This window comes from Anastrepha ludens, chromosome 4 (assembly GCF_028408465.1).
Source record: "Anastrepha ludens isolate Willacy chromosome 4, idAnaLude1.1, whole genome shotgun sequence".
Taxonomy (NCBI): Eukaryota; Metazoa; Arthropoda; class Insecta; order Diptera; family Tephritidae; genus Anastrepha; species Anastrepha ludens.
Genome location: NC_071500.1, coordinates 40288539 through 40311570, shown reverse-complemented (window position 1 = coordinate 40311570; position 23032 = coordinate 40288539). Strand labels below are relative to the sequence as shown.

Sequence of the window (23032 nt, the reverse complement as noted above, 5' to 3'; positions counted from 1 at the left end):
TCTTGCGATTCGTTCTGTAGAGTTTTTGAATCTCGGTTGCTTGACGAACTTGTTGAGCTCCCTGGTGAAACATGGGCTCAGCGCCCTGGTGCCGGCTTCTCCTGTCGTTGGCATCGTCGGGGTGATAGCCAGCTCTATCGTGGCGGGGCTGTTGACTTGGTGGTTCACGTTGCTGGGGCTGGGCCCGAGGAGGTCGCGGCTGATTGTTTGCCGGTTTCCCAGATGTTGCTTGTAGGAAACTCGCTAGATCCACTGCGAGTTGATCAAGGCCATCCACGGTGTTTATTCCTTCTGCCCGGGCCACCAATCGTCTTCTGGTGTTGGCAGCCTCGGAAGTGCGGCCTGCACCTTGTTCTCTCGTTGCACGCTGGCTGTTGGTAGCTGTTGGAGCCCGCGCTGGCGCCCGGGACACCCTGTCAGATGGTTGGAAATGGTGAGGACGTGTCCTCTGGGCACTCGTGGAGGACGTCGCTGGGTTGTTTCCCCTATTGATGGTCCCATGGTTTCTCTGTGTCTGGCGACTAGCAAGTCCAGACCGAGCCAGCCCCCCTGATGGAGCCCCCCCAGAAGCACGCGCCCCCGCGGAACCAGGCTTCGGGAGTTGGGAAGCTGTTGAGGATCTAGGAAAAATGTTGGGTTCGGTATGAGCAGTTTGAGGGTTGCGCAAAGAGTGGTCACGAGGTACTGATGCTGAGAAGCTTGGGGCAAACGCGGGCGGTGCCTGTCGTACCGGATTTTGCAATGCCTCTAGTGGCGGAGATCGATGACTATCATTGTTTACATCAATTACATTGTCGTTCATATTATTAAGGTTATTCATAGGACTGTGTGTTACCGGATTGCGAGTAAAAACTGAATCGTCACTTTGGGCCCCGACAGAATGACTCGACGATGATGACGAAGACGATGATGATGAGCTCAGTTTCCTGCCACCTCCACGCCTTTTCCTCAGCGCGACTTCACTGAGACGCCCCGATTCCCTACCCTCAGTAGTCCCATGGGATGTTGATGGACGTTGGACTTCCTTCTGGTGAGTACATCTTTCCTCTTGGATCCTGCTAAGGAGATGTTGGGTGGCCGTTGGGTTCACCCTTGTAGCTGACACTATCTGTGGTCCCTCACCAATCAGTCTTGCTGTCACGATCGGTCTCCCGCACGTGCTGACACTAGTTGTTACCGTGGTCAGTGTAGTGATGCTGGTTGAAGGGGGTAGATAGGCCGCCCCGGTTGATGGTGGGTGCTCGCTTCCTTCATTATTTCCATCTGTTGGTGAATGAGGTGACGGTTGTGATGGTTCTGATAGCATTCTTGGCTGGGGTGCTAACGGGATGGGTGTGTCTCTCGACTCCCGTGGGGAGCTGTTCGTACTCTCTGTATTCGCTCTGGTGAACCCCTTTCTCTTCTGCAAAACGTCTCTTGTCTCAGGTGGGAGGCTTATGAGGCGCCTGCTTCTGGTGACAGGGCCCGCTGCAGTGGTAGTGATGACAGTAACCAAGCGATTTGAGTCCCTTGGACGCAATGGTGCAGTTTGCTTTCTGTGGAGCATAGATGTCGGTGGGGTACTTTGAGCCCTGGAGTTCCTTGTAGGGGGTGTTGCAGCGTGAGAAGCCCTGGGTTGTGTTGGTGTTTTATTGTGTGTCCCCCTCGATGTTGTTGGAGGGCCTTTGGTAGTGGGGGAGGTAGTCGACGCCGTAACTCTGGTGGTGATAGTGCGGCCGGAGGGTCGAGAGATCGTGGCGCCAGTGTCATCACGCTGGGAACTAAGGGATGGAGGTCTCCGAGTGGTCCTTGGTGGGGGGTTTCCTGGTGATGGTCCGTTACTTCTGTCGGGAGTGACTCTACTGCTAATGAGGGAATTATCTGAGCTGACTCTGGCTCTCGCGCTAGATCTTAATGCGGTAATAGTGCTATTGCTACTACTATTGGCTGTCCTGTGAGATCCGGTACGACCACGTGCCCTCGTTTCTGTCGATAGAGCGGGCCGGTTAACGACATGATTTTTGGCATGATGAGTTCGCACATCCTTGGCGGGATATGCTGTCCCCCCTCTGTAGCCACAAACGCCACATTGGAAGACCAGTACATATTCACCCGGATGGTCAAACTTTATGTGTTTAGCAAGCCCTCCGTGCGAGGAGTAGATACAGGCCCCTCGTCCTTTCCGAGGACCCGCACACTTTGGGCATCGGAATTCTGAGGGAAGAGGAAATTCAATGACAATCTCTGTTGGTGACCCCGGCCGCTCGGCAGAATCCCCCGCAGGTTCATCCGCCATTATAACTCTCAATAATACTGTTGAGTGAATTGACAAATAATTCCACAAATGGGTAAATAATCATTCAAGTGCCTAGTTGGACACTCGCAAAAAGAAAAGAAGAAGAAGAAGAAGAAGAAGAAGAAGAAGAAGAAGAAGAAGAAGAAGAAGAAGAAGAAGAAGAAGAAGAAGAAGAAGAAGAAGAAGAAGAAGAAGAAGAAGAAGAAGAAGAAGAAGAAGAAGAAGAAGAAGAAGAAGAAGAAGAAGAAGAAGAAGAAGAAGAAGAAGAAGAAGAAGAAGAAGAAGAAGAAGAAGAAGAAGAAGAAGAAGAAGAAGAAGAAGAAGAAGAAGAAGAAGAAGAAGAAGAAGAAGAAGAAGAAGAAGAAGAAGAAGAAGAAGAAGAAGAAGAAGAAGAAGAAGAAGAAGAGGAAGAAGAAGAAGAAGAGGAAGAGGAAGAAGAAGAGGAAGAAGAGGAAGAAGAGGAAGAAGAGGAAGAAGAGGAAGAAGAGGAAGAAGAGGAAGAAGAGGAAGAAGAGGAAGAAGAAGAAGAAGAAGAAGAAGAAGAAGAGGAAGAAGAGGAAGAAGAGGAAGAAGAGGAAGAAGAGGAAGAAGAAGAAGAAGAAGAAGAAGAAAAGAAAAACAAAAGACAAAAGACAAAACAAAAAACACACTTTGACCACTTTGATCTTAGCCATAAGGCCGAGAAGCGATAACCATACACAACCAACAAACTACCTAGTCAATAAATTTTCTAATAAACCTTTTGAGAATTACACGCTCACAAAAATTAATGTACGAAATATTTATACCGATTCACTTAAACTGACTTTCAGTATCTAAACCAAAAATAGAAAAGCCAAAAAACTGTTTTCAATAAATAATCAGAAATGTCCTACAATGCAAATTTCAAAAAAAAAAATTTTTTCTTGTGATTCGAACCAAGAAGTTTGGATCGGAAGCTCACATTGCTAGCCGCTCAACTATCGCGCCATACTGTCGGCGCTGGCCTAAAAGTTATTTAGTTCGTCGCTACGTTTATATGTAATATTCGTAGCCAAGATAGTCGCTTTTTCGTTTCACTTTTTCTCAAATCACTCCCAACGATTCTAAAGAAGTTTTCACTTCAAAAACAAATCGGTATACTTTACAATTTTGTTGGATACAGCCAAAAGTGCAAGCCAGGCCACTGAAATTGTGGATGGTGTTTATGGTGCCGCTTTGGTTTCGTCGATTCTGTTCAGGCATTTTTTATGTTAAAGAAAATATCAATAAGATCACAGAAATAATCGAAGTTGACCGGTATGTTAGTAGTCGTATAATCGCCAAGGAGCTGAAGATCGATCATAAGACAATTTTAAACCATTTTCGCAAAAATTTTCCGTAAAAATAATTTATTTCTTTTTCTCCAAACAACACAAGCTAAAGCGGACGATGAAATTTTTCATTGCGACCTCGGTTGGTAGGTTGAAGTGGCAGTCGGTCTTTAAATCAACTCACTTAGATAGTTGCCGATCCATTGTGATACCACAGTAGCTGTTTATCCGCTACTCCTCGTTAAATCATTCATCGATTGACTTGAATTTATAAGCGTTTTTTTCAGTACCTTTCATGTTATTGAACTCATGGGCAATTTTCCTCATCTGCGTTGTAAAACATACATAGGTCAAATGAGTCCTTGATAAAAGAGATACGAATCACAGCAAAAAGAGTAATTCAAGTTTTCCGAAAAACTAATTTGTATTTATGGTCCAAGTGACTGTTTCGGCTATGAGCAAAATTCTATCCAATATGCTACGGTTGCCTTGCTTATAAGTAAAAGGTGATCAGATTCGAGATATTTCTTCTCATAGGACCATTTTTGACAGATCTCACGTGACTACTGTCAAACTAAATTATTGACATTTCATCATGGAAAGACTTATGTCCAACAACGTTTATAAATCGTACAATTATAGTACTAAAATCGACGCTCTGTGAAAAGTGTTCATCGAGTGCTCAGATCACCCTACATTTTTGGCTTTATGGCTACGTCAATAAGCAAAATCGCCATATTTGGCCTGAAGAGCCCCCCGAAGTCAGTCAAAGACAGCCATTGAAAATAACTGTTTGGTGCGGCCTATAGGCTGGAGGAATCATTGACCCATATTATTCAAAGACGAGGCTAGCGCCAATGTAACAGTAAATGGCGAACTTTATCGCGCCATGACAAATGGCTTTTGATGGCGAGTTTTGACTTTGATTGAAGCTCGTTATCTGTAAAACATTTGGTTTCAACAAGCTACAAGCTACAAGCCACACAATTCGTGAAACATTGGATTTACTGCGTCATAAATGCTTTGTGGATAAAAAAACTTCAATTGAGACATTTTAAGCCAACATTACTAAAGTTATTCACGAGATACCGTCCGAAATCCTCCGGTTGAAGTCATTCAAAATTGGTGTTTAGGGATGACCCAATTACAGCTCAGTTGCGGCCATCATTTGAAAGGGATTACCTTTAAAACATAAATGTCATGAATCGTTCTACACAAAAATAAGCTTTTACGAAGTGAAAAAGCTAAAAAAAATTGTTTAAGGTCTTTACGACCGACTTTATTCGAGTTATTCTTAAAACTGCCACTAAATTTAAAAATTTCTTACTTTATACTATTATGGTAACCCATTATTCAATAATAAAAGGTTTGCTCAGTAAGCAGCTTTTTCATTCCCTCTTCACAAATCGGCACCCTTAGCAAGACACTGGGTTGCTAACTATAGAAATTTTTGCAAAAGTGGAAGAAAAGTAAAATTTGTAGGAAAAACATTTCGTTTTCAAAAGGGTGTATAAGCACTTGCTCGGTATGTGAATAACCAAAACGATGTGGAAAACATACTGACATACAGCTTAAATCGGGATACCATAAAGCATATTTTTGGGGCAACGAGAAAGATGGACGCTTTGACAATTTGAATCCGATGCCTTTCAAATACAGGTTCGGGGAGTACTTACTAGGTTACCTTAAAGGTACATAAGTACAAAAAAGAGGCCATTTAACAATATGTAATTAATTGCAGCCTACTGATGGCAGATGGAGAGAGGTTATGAGGAGTTTTTTCATGGCAGAAATACACTCGGAGGTGTGCCATTGCCTGTCGAGGAGCCTCCGATATTCAGTTTCCAATTTGAAAATTCATTCACAAAATATCAATCTGGATTTAACTTAATAACCTTTTTTTAATATCATTTCTGGGAATTTCCGTTTGTATCATTTATAATTTAAGTAAAAAGGAAACATTTTTTGCTACCATTTTTATTCAGAGGTATTAAATTTTTCTACTTTTTTCGCCCTTCTTAAATGCGACCTTTTGTAAGGGAGTGTCAAAATTCTAATGTCACAAGTGAGCAAACCTTTAATAATTGAATCATGATGGTAACCTACTAAAGAGGTGGAGTGATTTCCGGTTAATTCTGAGTTTGCATTTATTGCAAATATTGATTTCGCAAGAATTACCAAATTGAGGTAAACAAAAGTGTCAAATAATAATTATTTCGAAATTTATATAAAAGATTTTAACTTAAATTAGGTGAAATGAAAAAGTTACGTATCAGCATAAAATGAATTTAATAATTTTGTTTACTTTAATAAATGGAGTTTATAATTTTGTTTGTGTTAACTTATATTTTAATAATACCTGCCATTTAGAAAATACAGACCATTTTATATTAATATGCTCATAGAATGACCTTAACGATTCAGAAGCGTTAACTTATTTTATTGTGGCAGAACAAAAATAAACAATTCAACATTTAGCTACAAAGAAGAAATACTTCGATCGATTGATTCTTTTTTGATGTAACAGCAAGAATTGATGATTTTTAACCATATTTTTGCACATAACCGCGCGCTCTTTAGAGACTCCTTCAAATTATGTTAAAATCTTTCCGAATAGCTAAGCTTTGAAATGCAAAAACCCCTCGCAAGCCGGAGCATTAATTTTTTTTCTTGCGCTATTGTTTAAATGGCGGAATAAAAGTCCAGGGTATTCCATTTAATTACAATTTTTTTTTTACATCAAACTGTACTCGTCTTCTGTTATAACTTTAGCTTCTTCCAACTGTACTCGTCTTCCGTTATTAGAGATAGGCGCGTACGTCTTCGCGAAGTTAATGCATTACCTACGTATTTCAGGGCTTAATTTTGTTTAGGGACTTTGATGTGTCGAGTATTACTACTAACAGAAGTGAACAAGGTTAAACCTCTATTCATATATGTATACATATTTACAGATATGTGTACCACATATTTACCATATTTTGCGCAGCCATCAGCGGGCGATATGTTGATTCGAATATTTTTAATTTTTGCAGCTCGTTTAATTACAGGTTCAGGCATGCTGGGAGGTTCGTGGTTCGGTTGCTCGCTATCGTTGCCCGATAGTAACTTCCCGCGTGCTGCTAATGCATTCCCCAACTGGCGTCTCTTGGATAACACTTTGATGAGACCGAAAACACGCATAGCACCGTCGTGTGCATCCTCTTCTGGTGGAATGCCAGGCTCTGGACTGCCAACACGCCGACACTCGAGCATTGGACCAAAGGAACGACGTGGCTCGATAATCAATCTGTCCCCGCCTACTGTAAGTAGCCGCCTTCCTTGCACCACATCCAACACCAATTCATCTTACAGCGTCTACATTTGTATGCGCGCTCGCTGATTTATATTTTTTGACCCTGTTCATTGAATTCAGTTTGTTTTCTATTGATTCGTTTTTCTATTTTGTTTGGTGAATCCATTGCAAAGATGCTTAATGAGTTTAAAATTTTTGTTTTGCCTAAGTATGTACATAGTTATAGGTTGGGCGGGGTTACTCTGTGCTACTTTTATCGTGATTAATAAAAAGAAAAATGTTCATAGATGTATATTGTTTGAAGTGAAATTTTACTTTCTCAAAACAAGTAGATTTGTACTTATACCTGCATAAATAGTTCGTCCATTTAGTGAATTCAAAAAAAAAATTTATACATTCTATGCAAGCGCTTTACTATCGCATAGCTTCATAAGTTGTAAATATAAAAACTGCTTTTTTTATTTTTGAAGCAGCTTATACGCAGACATTATTTCGTCTCCTTAGTATAACAATAGCCTATGTGCTCATAGGCTATTATTTTTTTATTGAATTTTTGGATTCTCCATCGTCGATTTTATATGTGGTCAAAATTTTGTCAAATTCTAGTTCCACAAAGTGGGTCAAAACGTCAGTCAAAAAATAATAAACATTTACAGACATAACGAGATTTGAGTGAGAGCTATTTTCGACAAAAAGTTTGAAATTCATTTTCTCAAAACATCAAAAAATGTATAGGCTATTTTAATACTAAGGGGACGATTTAGTTAGTTAGAAGCTACTTTTTATTGTTTCTTAAAAAAAAAAACGAAAAGAAGAAAACTAAATTTATCATCAGTATTGAAATTCGGAATTATTTTTCTCATTTACTTACTACTTAATATTTCACCACATAACAACTACATATACGATATGGTAATTGGTAAATGGTAAATGCCTTCTACACTTCCTCCTCGAATAGAAGTATGGATTTGGTGCTCGCGGTGGTTCCGGATCGAGGTTTTCGGTACCTTCCTCGTCGGCTTATGTTGTAAGTCTAAAAAACGTCTCAACAATTTTTGCCATTGAAATCACTCTTCAGGTCTTTTGTGCGAGGGCGTTGCGTTGTTCGCATGTACGAATATTCGCATAAATAACTGTAACTAACCAACATTGCTGCTTTGTTTTTGTAATGTGTGAACTACTACGCAAATGTGTATCTTGTTCGTTTCATACCATTAATGAAAGCTCATACTCGCCTTCGCACGACTTAAATTTTCTTTTATTTTTCAAAGAAAATTTTATTTTTCAAAGAAATTTTATATTTCAAAGAAATATTATTTTTTCATAACTTTATTTATTCAACTCAACTTAAAAAAAAAACTACATCGATTCATATTTAATGTCATTAACTAGCATAGTACATGAATCATAAAAGGGAAGTTGTGAAACATATAACTATAATCGGACAGCCAACAGTGGCGTGATCTCGATGCCTTTATGTACATATGTAGATATTGGAAGGAATGTGTACAGCTATGTTAAGCCGGTGAATAATATAATACATACATACATTAGTAAATACCTTAATAAATACAGGGTACATAATAACATAATTAATAACATAACTCATAACTCACGCTCGTCAAACGATAAAAAGTTACATACTCCTACATTTAGTATATCTTAATCGTTTTCGTACAAATAACTCGAAGGAAACCTTTATCTTTATAATTTTAATAAAATCAAAACGTACTATATTAACTGTTCACGGAAGTTATCTTATTTCCTATGACGGATGGAGTGGTTAGTGTAGAGGTGGTATGGGTGGCGTGAAACTGTTTAAAGTTAGTTTTGAAACCTTTTAATAAAAAAATGTCAATCCTATAATATTATATACACCTATACCGCCAGTTACAGTAACCGCTTCATAATTATATATTCTTATTTCAATTCCAATTTATTGTTTTCTCATGTACTTATTTGCATTTTGCCGTTATTTATGTCCTTCGAAATTTATTTACGATTCCCGTTGGATGGTATTCGAATCCTCACACACTCAATATAATTTCAAATAAACTGTTTTCGTTGGAATGTAATTGTAATTGATTGTTTTCTCATGCTGATTTTTTATAAGGCAAGGTTAACAAATAAATAAACAAATAAATGAAAAGTGTAGAAATTTGTTAGTATACATATCTGGGAGTGGTTTGATAAGTCTTAGAAAATCTATTCTATAATAATCACATTTTCGCTCAATGTGATTCGTTCAACGTTTCTCCACTTTTTAGTGTCCACCTAATTATAATATAAGATACGCTCAAAAAATGCTTCTCGTTCATAGGTGACCTCTTCATTCGACCTGCACCTCAAAAAATTATTCTCTTTCATAATTGACCTCTTAATTCGACCCAAACATCTTATCGTCGAACTATTTCTTCATATTGAGTAACAGAAACTAATCGTAGGAGAAAATGTAGGATGAGAAAGCAAAAGCAACCTTCGTATTCGTAGATTTTTAGCTGCCTATGGGTGAGCTAAAGTAGTCATTACTCTTGCACTCTAGACTCTTGTATCAAGAGAAGAGGCTGTTTGGAGCCACTTTGTATTTTTGTCTATGTAAACGCGATTCAAACCTCGTGCATTTGATTATTCGAGTCAATCATGTTTTAGTCTTCTTATTTGTTGACACCCACAATTGCCAAAATTGTGGGCGCATTCATCCCTAACTTTTGCTCAAAATTTACCCAGAAGTGGTTTAATATACAAAGCCTATTATTTTATTCCCGGCCGCCGTAGCCGAATGGGTTCGAGCGTGACTCCCATTCGAGAGGTTTGAATCCCCATGCATGAAACAGCAAAATGATAGAAAAAGTTATTTTCTAATAGCGGCCACCCCTCGGCAGGCAATGGTAAGCCTACGAGTGTATTTCTGCCATGAAAAAAGATCCTCAAAAAAACCATTTGCCGTTCGGAGTCGGCTCTAAAATTTGGGTCCTTCCATTTGTGGAACAACATCAAGATGCACACCACAAATAGGAGGAGGAGCTCTGCCAATCACTTAACACAAGTGTACGCGCCAATTATATATATATATTTTTTTACTTCATTCATTTCAATTTTTAAAACAATTTCCATAACGCATATTTACAGTTGTTTAGAACTTCTGTTTTCTCCCTTCAACCGTCTCAAAACGCTTTCCGCGAAGTGGTAGCTTGAGGCATGGGACAGAAAAAAGACAAGTGGGACCATATAAAGTGAAAACGGAGCTTTTTTTTTAGTCGAATGGTCATAGTCGTATAATTAGTCGATTTCGGGGTATGCACAAGAGTATAGACCTCATTGTAGGGAGCAGGAAATGTTAGGCTGCATTCGCTATTTGATAAACTATAATTTTGATAACTGAAATTATATTTGACAAATGCTTAACCTTATCTATGAGTTGTAACTCTTAAATACAGTAGGTTCTGCTTTTACGCGGCTTTTTTTATACGGTTTTGAAATAGTGCGGTTTTTAAAAAAATTAAAAATGCATGTCGACCTATCGGGAATTGTACATATAAACAAGATTCTAAACCAGCTAAGCAAAAACTCATCACAGATTACATCAGAAATGCTAACCCTACAAGTATGGAACCGCCTGCATGACCATCTAGATCAGACGTGTACATTTCCTCAAGTGACGAAAGTGATTTTACGCCAAATCCTAAACGAATGCGCAACATGTGGGTATTGTCTGATTCTATTTCTGACGTAAATTTATTTTTCGATTCTGACGTTTCTTAAATAAAGATATAATTTTCAAAAATACAATATTTTGTTTATGCGATTTTATTTAATTATTTCAGATTCATGCGGTCTGAGGAACGTATCTATAGGTATAAGATGGGACTAGTGCCCTTTTTTTATGCGATTTTATTACATTATTTCAGATTTATGCGGTTCTTAGCACTTTTGAAACGTATCTATAGTTTTACTATAGAACTGGTAGCTTTTTTTATGCTGTTTCTTGCGGAACGTATATACCGCATAAAAACAGAATCTACTGTATTTAATGTTGTACATGACTTAATTCCGTTCTACCGACCAAACACGAGCATATTTTTGTATTTATATACATAAATACATAACTGTTTTTATTTATTTCATGTGAGCGTCAGTGTATTTTTTATTTCGCCGTGGTGTTTTCAAATTTGCATGCCGATTCATAAAATTCCTTATTTTAATGTTATACTCGTGCATCTGAGTGACTGCAACCGTCACAACTACTTTTCTCAGAGATCAAAATCGTAAACGTTCAATATCTACTTAATGTACGTGTCTTGGTTATATACACATACATACATATTTGCAGCTATCTTTATAGGCGTGCAAATGTTTTTCGATTTCGCATTAAATCTGAGTGTTCCGCAGCGTGAGCTTTTCTCAATTACTCAGTTAATTACGTAAATACATCAAGTTTCCTATGTGATTATCTCAGTGGGCATAATTTCATTATTTCATATGTGTGATTTAATGTTCGTTTTGGTTTTGTATTGATTTTCGTATTATTTTCAATCTCTAAGCAAATTCTCTACCAATGTATGCATTCCATTGTTTATCCAACCATATTTTTTATTTCATTTACTTTCGGTTAGTTGGAAATTATCGCAGCTTGTACGGAGCATGATCGTGAGTACACGTTTTCGCTTTGACTTGACAACGCGTGATGTACAAATCATTTATTTACCCACTGTTTTACACACACAAAAGTATATAAATATATATCTACAAGTACAACTATGTATTTCATTTTTTACACACAAATATAAACAAATGCATTCAACTGTCCTTTGCCTACTCTAAAATGGTAACTATACACCTCTGCTTTTTGTACACTGCTATACATACCTGATAGTGGAGTTCGAATATGCTTACTAGCGAGTTACTCGAGAGAAATTTAGCAGGCTGAATTGAGCAATAGCTGCTAGCGAATATTGGTCAGCTGTTCCTCACTGTTTGCAAATATTATTATTTTTTCGATTATTTCGCTCTATTCGCAAGCACAGATTCGAAATCTACAAGTATCGAATTTTCAATAAATATTTTCTTTACTCCCAATAAACGTTTTGTTCAATCTCAAGTTGAGGGGAATTTGATAACTAACCATTTTCTCAAATCTTCAGCTTTAGTTCTCAATTTCATCTAAACTTACCGTTCATAAACGTTCTCAAACTAAAAGGCACAATTTGAATATGCTTAGTTCTCAAATTGAAGAGTCCTCAACTCCATCTCAAGCACAAACGGAATGGAATGGAACCCATTGCTCTTATATTACTTTGGGAAAAAATAAATGTATTACTTCCTCGGCAGATGGCTGTAGTGATCGATATCTCGTAAAGTACCAATGGAACAATTTAAGGTTTATGCTCGTTGTCAAGGTGACATTTCACACTAAAAACATTCGCTTGCTGTTTTTTTTGACGTGATAACGTCTTATAATTCGATTTAGCCGGCTGCACGCACGAACAAATGTGTCGTTATCTTGCCCAATCATCGTTATCTTGCTCAATCGTCGTTATCGTGCTCAATCGTCGTTATCGTGCTCAATCGTCGTTATCTTGCTCATGGTCGTTACCTTGCTTGAACTGCAAGTGAAAGCGCGGAATGAACGACAAAGAGCACAATCGGCCCCCGCATTCGGCAACGTTCGATATCTGGCTCTCTCCTACTTGAGTGAGCATTAGGGGTGGGACTATTCGAATAATAAAATCTTTTATTCGAGAGGTATTCGTAATTCGAATAATATTTATTCGAATTTTTTATTCGTTTATTCGAATAATGCTATTCGAATACCTTACTATTCGAATACCTCACTATTCGAATACCTTACTATTCGCATACCTTACTATTCGAATACCACCTCACTATTCAAATACCTTACCATTTGAATACTTCACTATTCGAGTATTTTTGGTAAATATTTACTTAGATTAGCGGACTACTAATCGGTTTCTGTACAAGTGCATGTACCTATGTATGCAAATTCAAAAACCACGCAAAGGCTTACATATATTAACACGTTCCCTGTCGCAATACAAAAATGCAAAATTGACCGACAAGTCCAACAGGGTTTTTTGAATAATTTGTTTATTTGTAGTCATAGGATAGCTTTAGTAATAATAATAATTAAAAAAAAACGGATGTAGGGTATTTCTACCTGAAACACATATAATACATGAGCGTAGAGGGACATTTTTGCTTCTGCACGTTCATGAAACACATGTGGTTCATATACCCCCTGACGCACATATGGCTCAGGAACGTATCAGTGCTTATCAGGCGCACGTTTACTGAACCATATGTGGCTCAGCGGAGAGGGAACGTGTTAAATGAAAATACTACCTACTTTTTATTGTGTCGGCTCTTTGTTTTTGTTTCATATTTTGGTAAATATTTACTTAGATTAGCGGACTACTCTTGCTTGAGGCATGAAATTATTTTCTTTTAGGTTTTTTTTGCTTTTCGCAGTACTATTATATGCACATACATATACTCTACCTGCTACTGACTGACCTAAGCCCGATAAACGAGTGCAGACAGTCCTACGACCATGCATACGCTTAGGTAACTGGCGATGAGAATTATATATATTAGATGGACATTTCAGGCAAACTTTTCTTTGGGTTGGGTTAGATCACTCATTAAAATCAAGAACCTCAAGCAAGAACGTTCAGCCAATCTAATCATCAATCAAGACAAATAAAAAAAATAATAATAATGCCCAGAAGCAAAGTTTGGCAACATTTTACAATCGTTTAAAATACCGGTGAGGCCTCCTGCAATTATTGTGGTGATATGCTGAAACGTATGGGATCCACCACTTGTTTATGGAACCATTATAACTTTAAGCATAAACTCAGTCATGGAGTTGATAATCAACCGGAACCTTCGAGCAGCCGTGCTACAGGTGATTCAGAAGAAATTTTACCTCCAAACCGGAAGCGGCAGTCACGGGTTAGTACTTCAACCAGCAGTTCCACAAGTATTACCCAAGACCGCCAAGAACTAATTACCCAGGCGTTAACGAAAATGTTAACAATGGATATTCTGCCGACATCCTTTGTTGAAAATGAAGGATTTAGATCGTTAATGAGTGTTTTGGAGCCAGGGTACAAAGTTCCTTGTCGGAAAACCATTCGAAAACGAATTGAGGCTTTGTACTCTGATGAATTAGTCAAAGCTCAAAGTATCATTGGGAAGGTTGAGACACATATAGCTCTGATCACAGATGGTTGGACTTCAAGGGCATTGGATTCCTATGTCACAATAACAGGTAAGTTGTTTACATAAAATATATTTATAGTTTGATTGCGACCAGTTTTCGGGCGATATTTTGTAAGAGTTAAGGCGAAAAAAGTTTCGTTTCTTACACAGCCGAAATATCGCCTTTATTTACCATTACATAATTGTATTACACAAGTACTTTTTTGCTAACAAATTTCTTTGCAGCGCATTATTTTGATTCCGACTGGGCCCTTCATTCAATGAACCTGAAAACAGAAGAATTGAGTACAAGCCACACTTCGGAAAACTTGCGAAGCTTCATTCTGGACTCTATAGAGGAGTGGGCAATTTCCGGAAGAGTTTCAGCTATAGTCCACGATAATGCAAAAAATATTACAAACGCCGTTAGGAATTTGGACAACATAGACAGCGTTGCTTGTGCAGCACATACACTGCAATTAAGCATAAAAAAGGGCATGGAGATGGAAGACTGCAGACATTTATTAAAAAAAGCATCAAATTTAGTAAGTGCCTTCAATCATTCCCCAAAAAGAACAACAGCACTGGAGAAACCCCTTCAGCAACTTGAAAAACCCGTACTGTCGCTGATACAAAGTTGCACGACAAGATGGAACTCCAGCTTTTATATGGTCGAGCGGCTATTAAGGCTGAGACCCTCATTGGTGGCAGTGCTCGCAGATCGAGAAATTTTTGATGGTCGTACGGCCCAAAAAATAGAAATTTTCGAGGACGAGTGGCTTAAGTTAAGTGAGGTTTCAAATTTGCTGAAGCCATTAGAAAATGCAACAACTGTTTTGTGTTCTGAATCCAAAATTACAATATCTCTCGTTCAGCCCATCATGAATAGTTTAGTGAGGAAACACCTCAACGTGAACTGCAATGATACCAGTTTTGTAACGGATCTCAAAAATGAAATTTCATTTGACTTAATTCAAAGGTTTGGACTGAATACTACGTTGGAGACACGTTGCGTGGACCCATCTCACATCGCATCATTCTTAGATCCGCGACATAAGAACTTACTTTTTGAAAGTTCCGAGGAGTTTAGAACAAAGATCTTCACAACGGCAAAGGAAATTTATCAGTCTTGTTTGAACATGCCGTCAACTTCGGTCGCAGATGATACTCCAACAGTTATGGATATACTTCTTGGTGGGGATAACATAAATGAAATGCAAAGTGAGTTTGAAAAGTATATTTCTGAGTCTCAAATTAACCATAATTTAGAGGCGAGAGTTTGGTGGAAGGATCACGAAAAGCAGTATCACATCCTTTCACTACTAGCCAAGAAATATCTTGCAATACCAGCTACATCAGCAAGTTCCGAGCGAGTTTTTTCTAGTGCTGGTAATATTGTCCAACTTTCAAGGAGTAAATTAAAACAATACTTAGTATCAGCTTTAGTATTTCTACACCAAAACAAAAGGAAATAAATATTTAAACAGATTTTAGAATTAATTAAGTTTAAATTCATTATTTATTTATTAATAAGAAAATAAACTTCATGTGACACTGAAATACGTAATCTATTTCAGACTTCTTTTTAAGAGAGATAAATAATATATATTTTATTATCGAATTAAAAAAAATTGTTTACTTTAAAAGGAAGAGCGTTAAGGTATTTTGCCTTTAGCAAAAGCATACGTACATAAATACTTCAAAAACCATTTACTATGATAATTATTTATTACAAATAGTGTCTTATAACTAAATATACAAAGAAATATCTACCTACTATTGACCACTCAGCAGGGTAGGTACATGTACATATACATACATATGTCATATATCTGTTGTTGTTGTCATGTATCTGTTGTACACACATTAGCAACAAAAAGTAAGTGATATTTTTATTTAATTTCTTCTATAGCGTAATTTTTTGAAATTACATACATACATACATAGATACATACACACATGCATTTGCGCATCAATCCAATTTCAAAGCAATCTGCATGTGTACATAAATAAGTATATAATTCTATCCTATTATTGGCCTTGAATAACTTCTAAATCTGTAGATTAAGCAAAAGAAGATTTTAAGGCTCCATATTTATCGTTTGAGAGAAAACCATTATTTCGATCCGTTACTGAGAATGTTAAAACCGATGCGGACATAGAAAATGTGAAATCATATTTGCCCATACAATTTATATGGGAAATTGAAAAGTGCGGTGCGGGCCACCCTAATATTAATATTAAGGCGTCTAAACACAAGAATTGTTACGAGGGAAAACCAAATATTTTTTTAGAAACGCTCTGATGTTTTTATGCACATTTAGTTATGCACATACATATAAGTATGTATACCTGTCGATGTTTTATCAAGAACAATACCAAAGAAATCTTATCATATTAGCTAATTGAAACATGAAGCGGTCAAATCAAAAAATCAAAATGTTCAAAAATCGAGAAAAACTGATTAGCACCATGAGAAGGGCCAATGTAATTTTTATATTTTTAAAATCATTTTCTCCCTGATATAAATGAATATATAGTGAGGTATTATTCGAAAATAGTCCCACTCCTAGTGAGCATACATAGGTATGTATTCAAGAATGATAGAAAGAGGATTGCGCCCATCAGAGCGTACGTGGCGTCACGTTTGCTGAGTTGTGCAGTATTGCCAACCATTTGCTCTTCGCAATAAATTTAGTGATTTTTTATACCCAAAATGCAAAAATTTTTAAGTTTCGTGTTTGTTTCTTTTTTTAATTTAAAGCTACCGAAACTTTAAGTTAAAAAACAAACTATATTATTAAACAAAAAAAGGTTAAAAAAGGTCACTCTGAGAAGATTTTAGTGCTAATGAACATTTTTTTACTCTTATAAAATTTGATAATTTGAAAGTGCAAATTTAATTTTTGGCTCCATTTAAGGTTATGCAAAAATATTAAATGCCCCTCTCTCAACTCTTCTTAAGATTGAAAACCTTTTTACACATTTTAAAAAGCCTTTGAATTTATTGAATGCGAATTAAAACCATAGAGGTGTAATCGTTTCTTCCAGTCATCAATCCTTGGTGAGACATAGGACATTAAGAGTTATTCATTGTAAAAATAAACAAGAAAATACCAGAAAATACTAAAGAAACCATACTGACATTTTTACAAAAAGAGTACCTTATCTAGTTACATAACTTCAAATATAGCAAAAAAGTCGTTCCCTTAACAAAAGAGTCTCGCTTAACAAAAAAACCTCATAAATTAAGTTGAACATAAGCATAACACATTTATTTAAAAAAACGCACATTTTAAAGACAATTTGTCACGCAAATTGTCACGAGAGATTTGACTGCCGAAAGCAGAAGAACACCAACAACACCTGCAATCGCGGGCAACGCCACCAGACGTTAAAAAAAAGTAAAGCTAAATAAAACTGAGTGAATTGTTTAAATAATTATTAAAAAATGTATATTTTACAAAATTATAAACATAACATTTTAATTAGAACAGCTAGAAAAATCTCATGAAGAAAGAACTAAAACTCCGAGACTAAATAATAAAAAAAAAATGCTAAATCAAGTTACGAAAATAGTAATCTGGCCATACTGGAGCTAAAATCACGTAACTAGTTGTCAAATTCGCTGAGCGCAAAGTAACGGGACCACGATAGGCGCCATCTCATTATTCTTTCCATCATGGTATGTATTTGTATTTGCATATGCCTTCTTCCTGTGTGCATGGTAATGAACCATTTCTCTGTTGAGAATAGGACGATGAGAGGAAAAGTAGGAAATATGAAAGGGAGTGTTTCGAGTGTAATGTGTCTTGAAAAAGGCAAATCGCTGATGTTGCCTCTTAGTGTTGTTGACTTATTAACGTCTGATTCACAATCGAAATTGAACATATCTTTCATGAATTTGATAAATGCTTCGTAATTTTTCACGTTTGTGTAAATGTAACTTGACCTATTCCATTGCGATTCCATTTACCTCCTTCTCTATATCCATACAAAATATCTATCAAACAAATAAAATTAAAATTTTGTTTTGAAAATTGCAACCATTACATCAGTATTTTCTTATGACGTATTTTCTTAAACTATCGTCAGTAAACCGACTTTACAGACAACCTCTTTTTTGTTTGTTTCATTCAGTTGTGAGTTACAGGGCGTTAACAATGGAAGGCAACAAAGAAAAAATTCGGTAACAGTTTTTCTTTGATAAATTCGAAAATGCAAGCCAGGTCAATGAAGTAGTGAATAGTGTTTATGGTGCCGATACCATAACAGCTAATTACATGCAATTTTGGTTTCGTCGATTTCGTTCAGGCATTTTTGACCGGAATGTTAGTAGTCGTATCATCGCTCAAGAGTTAAAGATCGGCCATAAAACAGTTTTAAATCATTTGCGCAAAATAAAAAATGAAAATAATATATTTCTTTTGCCCCAAGCTAATATTAAGTCAAAGTATTGCCAATGATACGAAAAAAATACAAGATTACGATAACAAATTAATTTTTGTTAGTGAATAAGGTATTTGATTCACGTAAAAAAATAGATTATTAAATTTGTACATGCAGCGTTCAAATTTAAAACCAATTTACTTAACGATAAATTAATAATATTTCGAAAACAACATGTGTTGCACTTATTTTTAGTGTACTCAATTTAACTACATGTAAAAAATTATATTTACATTCAACCATTTTATACTGGAAGTAAAAATAAATAAATTCGGAGAATTCATGTCAAAATTAATACTCATACATAAATATCATAGAATGCGCCAGGATATCGTTATATTTCACGTGCGCGGTCAACATGCGAATCAAATTTCATAAAAACCACTACAGTTTCTTGTTTGCTAAAAGTTTTGAAGTGATAAACATAAAAAGCGGAATTCATTCAATAGTGCAATACCTAATTAGAAGATATAAGCCGCCTAAGTCAGGGAACGGAACTTAATGATGACGAAGATCGCTCGATTTTAAGAGGGGGAAGGCCACTTTGCATCAGACGTAAAACTTAATAAAAGGTTAAAGGAATATACTAATAAAAAGGTTTACGATGATACAGTTCAAAATGTGTTCAAGAAAGATAACGGGCAAACTGCGCGAAAGAAGCGATTTATAAGAGCGCTCGAAAGAAATTTGCCTCAAGGTATAGACTTTGGGAAAATGGTAAACATAACCAAATCACTTCCTTTTGCACTTATTCTATTCTTTTAAGGTAGTACACACTCATGTAAGCAAATATAACTTAAATGGGCAGAATGGCCAGTGTTATGACTGCAGAAAGCCCAATACTGAATTTGAGTTGAAGAATATAAAGGCTAATTATAAGCATGGAGATGGTTTTATAATAGTGTAGGGCTGTGCTTCAAGTGCAGATGTTGGAAAGAGTGCTTAATAGAATGCCTTCTGGATATCTTCTCCATCTTGATTGGCGCGATAACCGCTTATGTCGAGTTTAACAAAGCGCGCCAGGCGTTTCTTTCTCGCGCTAACTGGCGTGAGTTGGAGCCAAGCCCTTCTTCACCTGATCTTGCTCTGCTACCACCAGCTGGTACCGCATCGAATACTTTCAGAGCCGGGGTGTTTGTATCCACTCGGACGACATGATCCAGCCAACGTAGCCGCTGGATCTTTATTTTCTGTACAAAGGTCCAAAATCTTCTGCAGAATCTTTCTCTCAAACACTCCAAGGGACGCCTCATCGAATGTTGTCATCATCTAAGCATCTGCGCCATACATTAAAACGGGTATGATGAGAGTCTTGTAGAGTGTTAGTTTTGTTCGTCGAGAGAGGACTTTATTACTCAATTGCCTACTTTGTCCGCAGTTGGCCTTACAGGGTAAGAGAAATTTTCCGTTGAATTTCAAGACTTACGTTATTATCGATTAATGCCGGATCCCAAATAAATGAAGTCTCTTACAACCTTGAAATCATATCTGTTAACAGTGACGTGCGCCGACCGATAAGCGAGTGTGCCGACTGTTTGTGAGCTGTTTGAAGACAGGAGGTACTTTGTTTTGTCCTCGTTCACTACCAAACCCATTCGCTTTACTTCTTTATCCAGATGGGAAAAATGGTCCCATATGTAGAAGTCCACGCAAGTGGAGAAAGTCATTGCTTGTTATTCACCTGGGAGTGGCCAGGACGATTCTTCTGCATATGGTCCAAGCAGCTCACAACTTCGGGCTAGCGCAAAAATCCTCTGCGAAGCTTCCGAACATCCAGAAGGCAAAGCAATCCAGCAAAGCTGTTTGTGCGCTGGGTTTGAGACCCACCCAATAAAAACGAAAACGAGGCCTTCGGGATATGCCAAAAGGATAAATGAGAGAATGCCCTCTGGATAAATTGCAACAGCCAAATATGCGTAAAGCGAAGTTAAATAGCCGAACCCTTGGGTATATAGCACAATATTGCTTTCTATCAGAAAACAATCAGTTTATCTACAAATGCCCTAACCTACTTTAAACACCCGTTGAATTGTCTGATATCAATAAATCGGGTTTGACCAGAAAACTAAGAAATAAAGTTTTTCGCAACACAAACGAGCTGAAAGAAGCTGTGAAACCCGAATAGACGTTGGCAATTAATTGTATGCGGTTCAATAAAAACGTATTTTTTATTTTTAGTTTTTAATTACATTAATAATATATTTAGTTTAAAATTAGGATTAAATTAGATTTAAAGAAAAATGTATGTGATGCGAATTAGTACAACGCGTCTGTACTCGCCGGCGATTCGATCAAACTCTGTTTGTTCAATTACGTTGTTATATTGTCCTCTTATTGTCAGGGTTGCCATCGGGTCGTCCGTTCAGTCTGGTTGCCACAGGAGATTTGTAAAATATTTTAAGGGCACTCAATTTTGTACGCTTCTTCGTTTGAACATGAATTCCTGATTTAGTTAATTTTTTTTCTCAGTCCAAAATTGTGGAATGTAAATTCCATTTATTTATGTGGATAAATGGGATAGACTCTAAATAAATAAAAACATGCTTTTTTCGAAATTTAATTAATTTACAGGTGTATCTACCAGCCATCTTACTTATTTTCATGTTGAAAATTAGTCATTTTCAAGCAATAGGGATGCCAGTATTTTGTCAAATCTTTCTTAACACCTACTAAAATTGATAACAGACATTTGAGAAAAATTTAAGAAAATATTTAGTTTCAAATGATAAGCAATGCTGAATATCAAATTGAGAACTAGGATTTTTTCAAAGGTTTGAGAATATTTTTTCAGGTACAGCGTACCTACAATACATGCATAGGTATATACATACCTATACATATCCACTATCGTTTGTTGATTTCTTGTTCGTTTTGCGTTGAGCTGTTCTTGCGAAATGCTTACATATAAACAAATACCTACCACTACTTACTTCACCAAATTACTCATATATACAATCATATCGCTATGAGTAAGTACCTACATACATATATATACATATATGCGTTTATTTATTGTTAACATAATGACTACTGTTTAAACGTTCACTGTTTTGCTTCCGTTTTAAAATTTCGTTTGTGACATTGTGTTTTATGTACTTAAAATGTTCTTTTGTGTAATTGGTTGTTCAATTCGTTGCCTAAATGGTTCGTTAATTTTTATTATTGTTCAACAGTTTCAATAATACGCATTAACCATCACATTTTATTGCAAAAATTTTATTACTACAGCGAATAACTAGTAAACCCAAATAAAAAGTATTTCTAGCGAAGAAGAATGTGAGTGAATTCAAAAAAATGTGTGAAATCAAATGAAAAAATAACACTGCTCTACAATAAGGCGGCTTTACTAAGTAATAAAATTTAACAAAATTTAATAATATTTCATTATTAAAATAAAATTTATAATTGGAAAAACTATCGGATTGCTAATGAAAATTAAATTTGTAATTAATTATATGAATTAGTGTTGCCAATTTCAATTTATATGTATTAACTGTTTATATAAATTAAATATATATGTATATATTTCTTATTGTAATCAACTCACCAATTATTCAGTACGCGTATAAACGCACACATATTCTTCTTCAAAATTCGCACAAGAAACACCGACACACACACACATATATACATATGGCAATACACATATACATACATATATGTATGTACATATTTATGACATTAGCATTTGTATGCTATGAAGAGACTTCATTATCTTTCAAAGAAATCTCCTTTATTATCCTCCAACAAACAGGGTGGATCAATGCCGAATACATCGAGCAGTTTACCATTTTTATTATCATCCAGCATGCCATCGATCCGTTCCAGACTTACTTCTACTGTACACACATCGGGACCATTGGGATCTGGCTCTGGGATTCTACAACAACTTGGCAGCGGAATGGTAAGACAAATAACTACTTCTACATTTAATGGTTAATGGACAACGTACCTAAGTACGTCCGAAAGTGTCCGTCACTCAATATCACATTCAGTCAGTAATGAAGAATTGAACAAGCGAAGCCTTTTGGCGTTAGCAAGATATGAAGATTTGCAAACGGCTTAAACGCAAATATACATTAAATCATATCGGCTGTGCTTTGTAACTAAATGCTCAATGAAAGCAAAACAAATTTTTTAATTTAAACACATATACAATACATATAATATAATATATAATAGTGTTTAACGAAAAAATCTTTTTTAAATAATTGAAAAAAAAACACGTAGTAAAACGTACTTCGCGTGCTCACGAACGTCACAATAACGTCAAACAATAACAAATCATTGAATTTGGGAGTAGTGGATACATACAAAAGCAGATAAAAAACCATAACGAAAACTAGAATTTTACACAGCCGCTCTTCTGGATCACATTGCACCAGGGAAAATGCATTGAACTTAAGAATACTAAAAGTCAAATTTAATATTTGCTTTAAATAAAATCGAAGCAAAATATTTAATTAAAACTACATGCATATGTATGTGTATAAAGCTACT

The 23032-nt window shown here is 36.4% G+C and overlaps 1 protein-coding gene across 1 annotated transcript in view; it reads left to right on the top strand.

The window, feature by feature from the left end:
- Positions 1-22472, top strand: part of LOC128861796 (SCY1-like protein 2) — a 156188-nt gene extending 133716 nt beyond the window's left edge. The window contains exons 14-16 of the mRNA XM_054100173.1: positions 6603-6871; positions 7824-7889; positions 22287-22472. Of these exons, the coding sequence (XP_053956148.1) occupies positions 6603-6871; positions 7824-7889; positions 22287-22472 (521 nt within the window). The remainder of the gene's footprint in view (positions 1-6602; positions 6872-7823; positions 7890-22286) is intronic.
- The last annotated feature ends 560 nt before the right edge of the window (positions 22473-23032 follow it).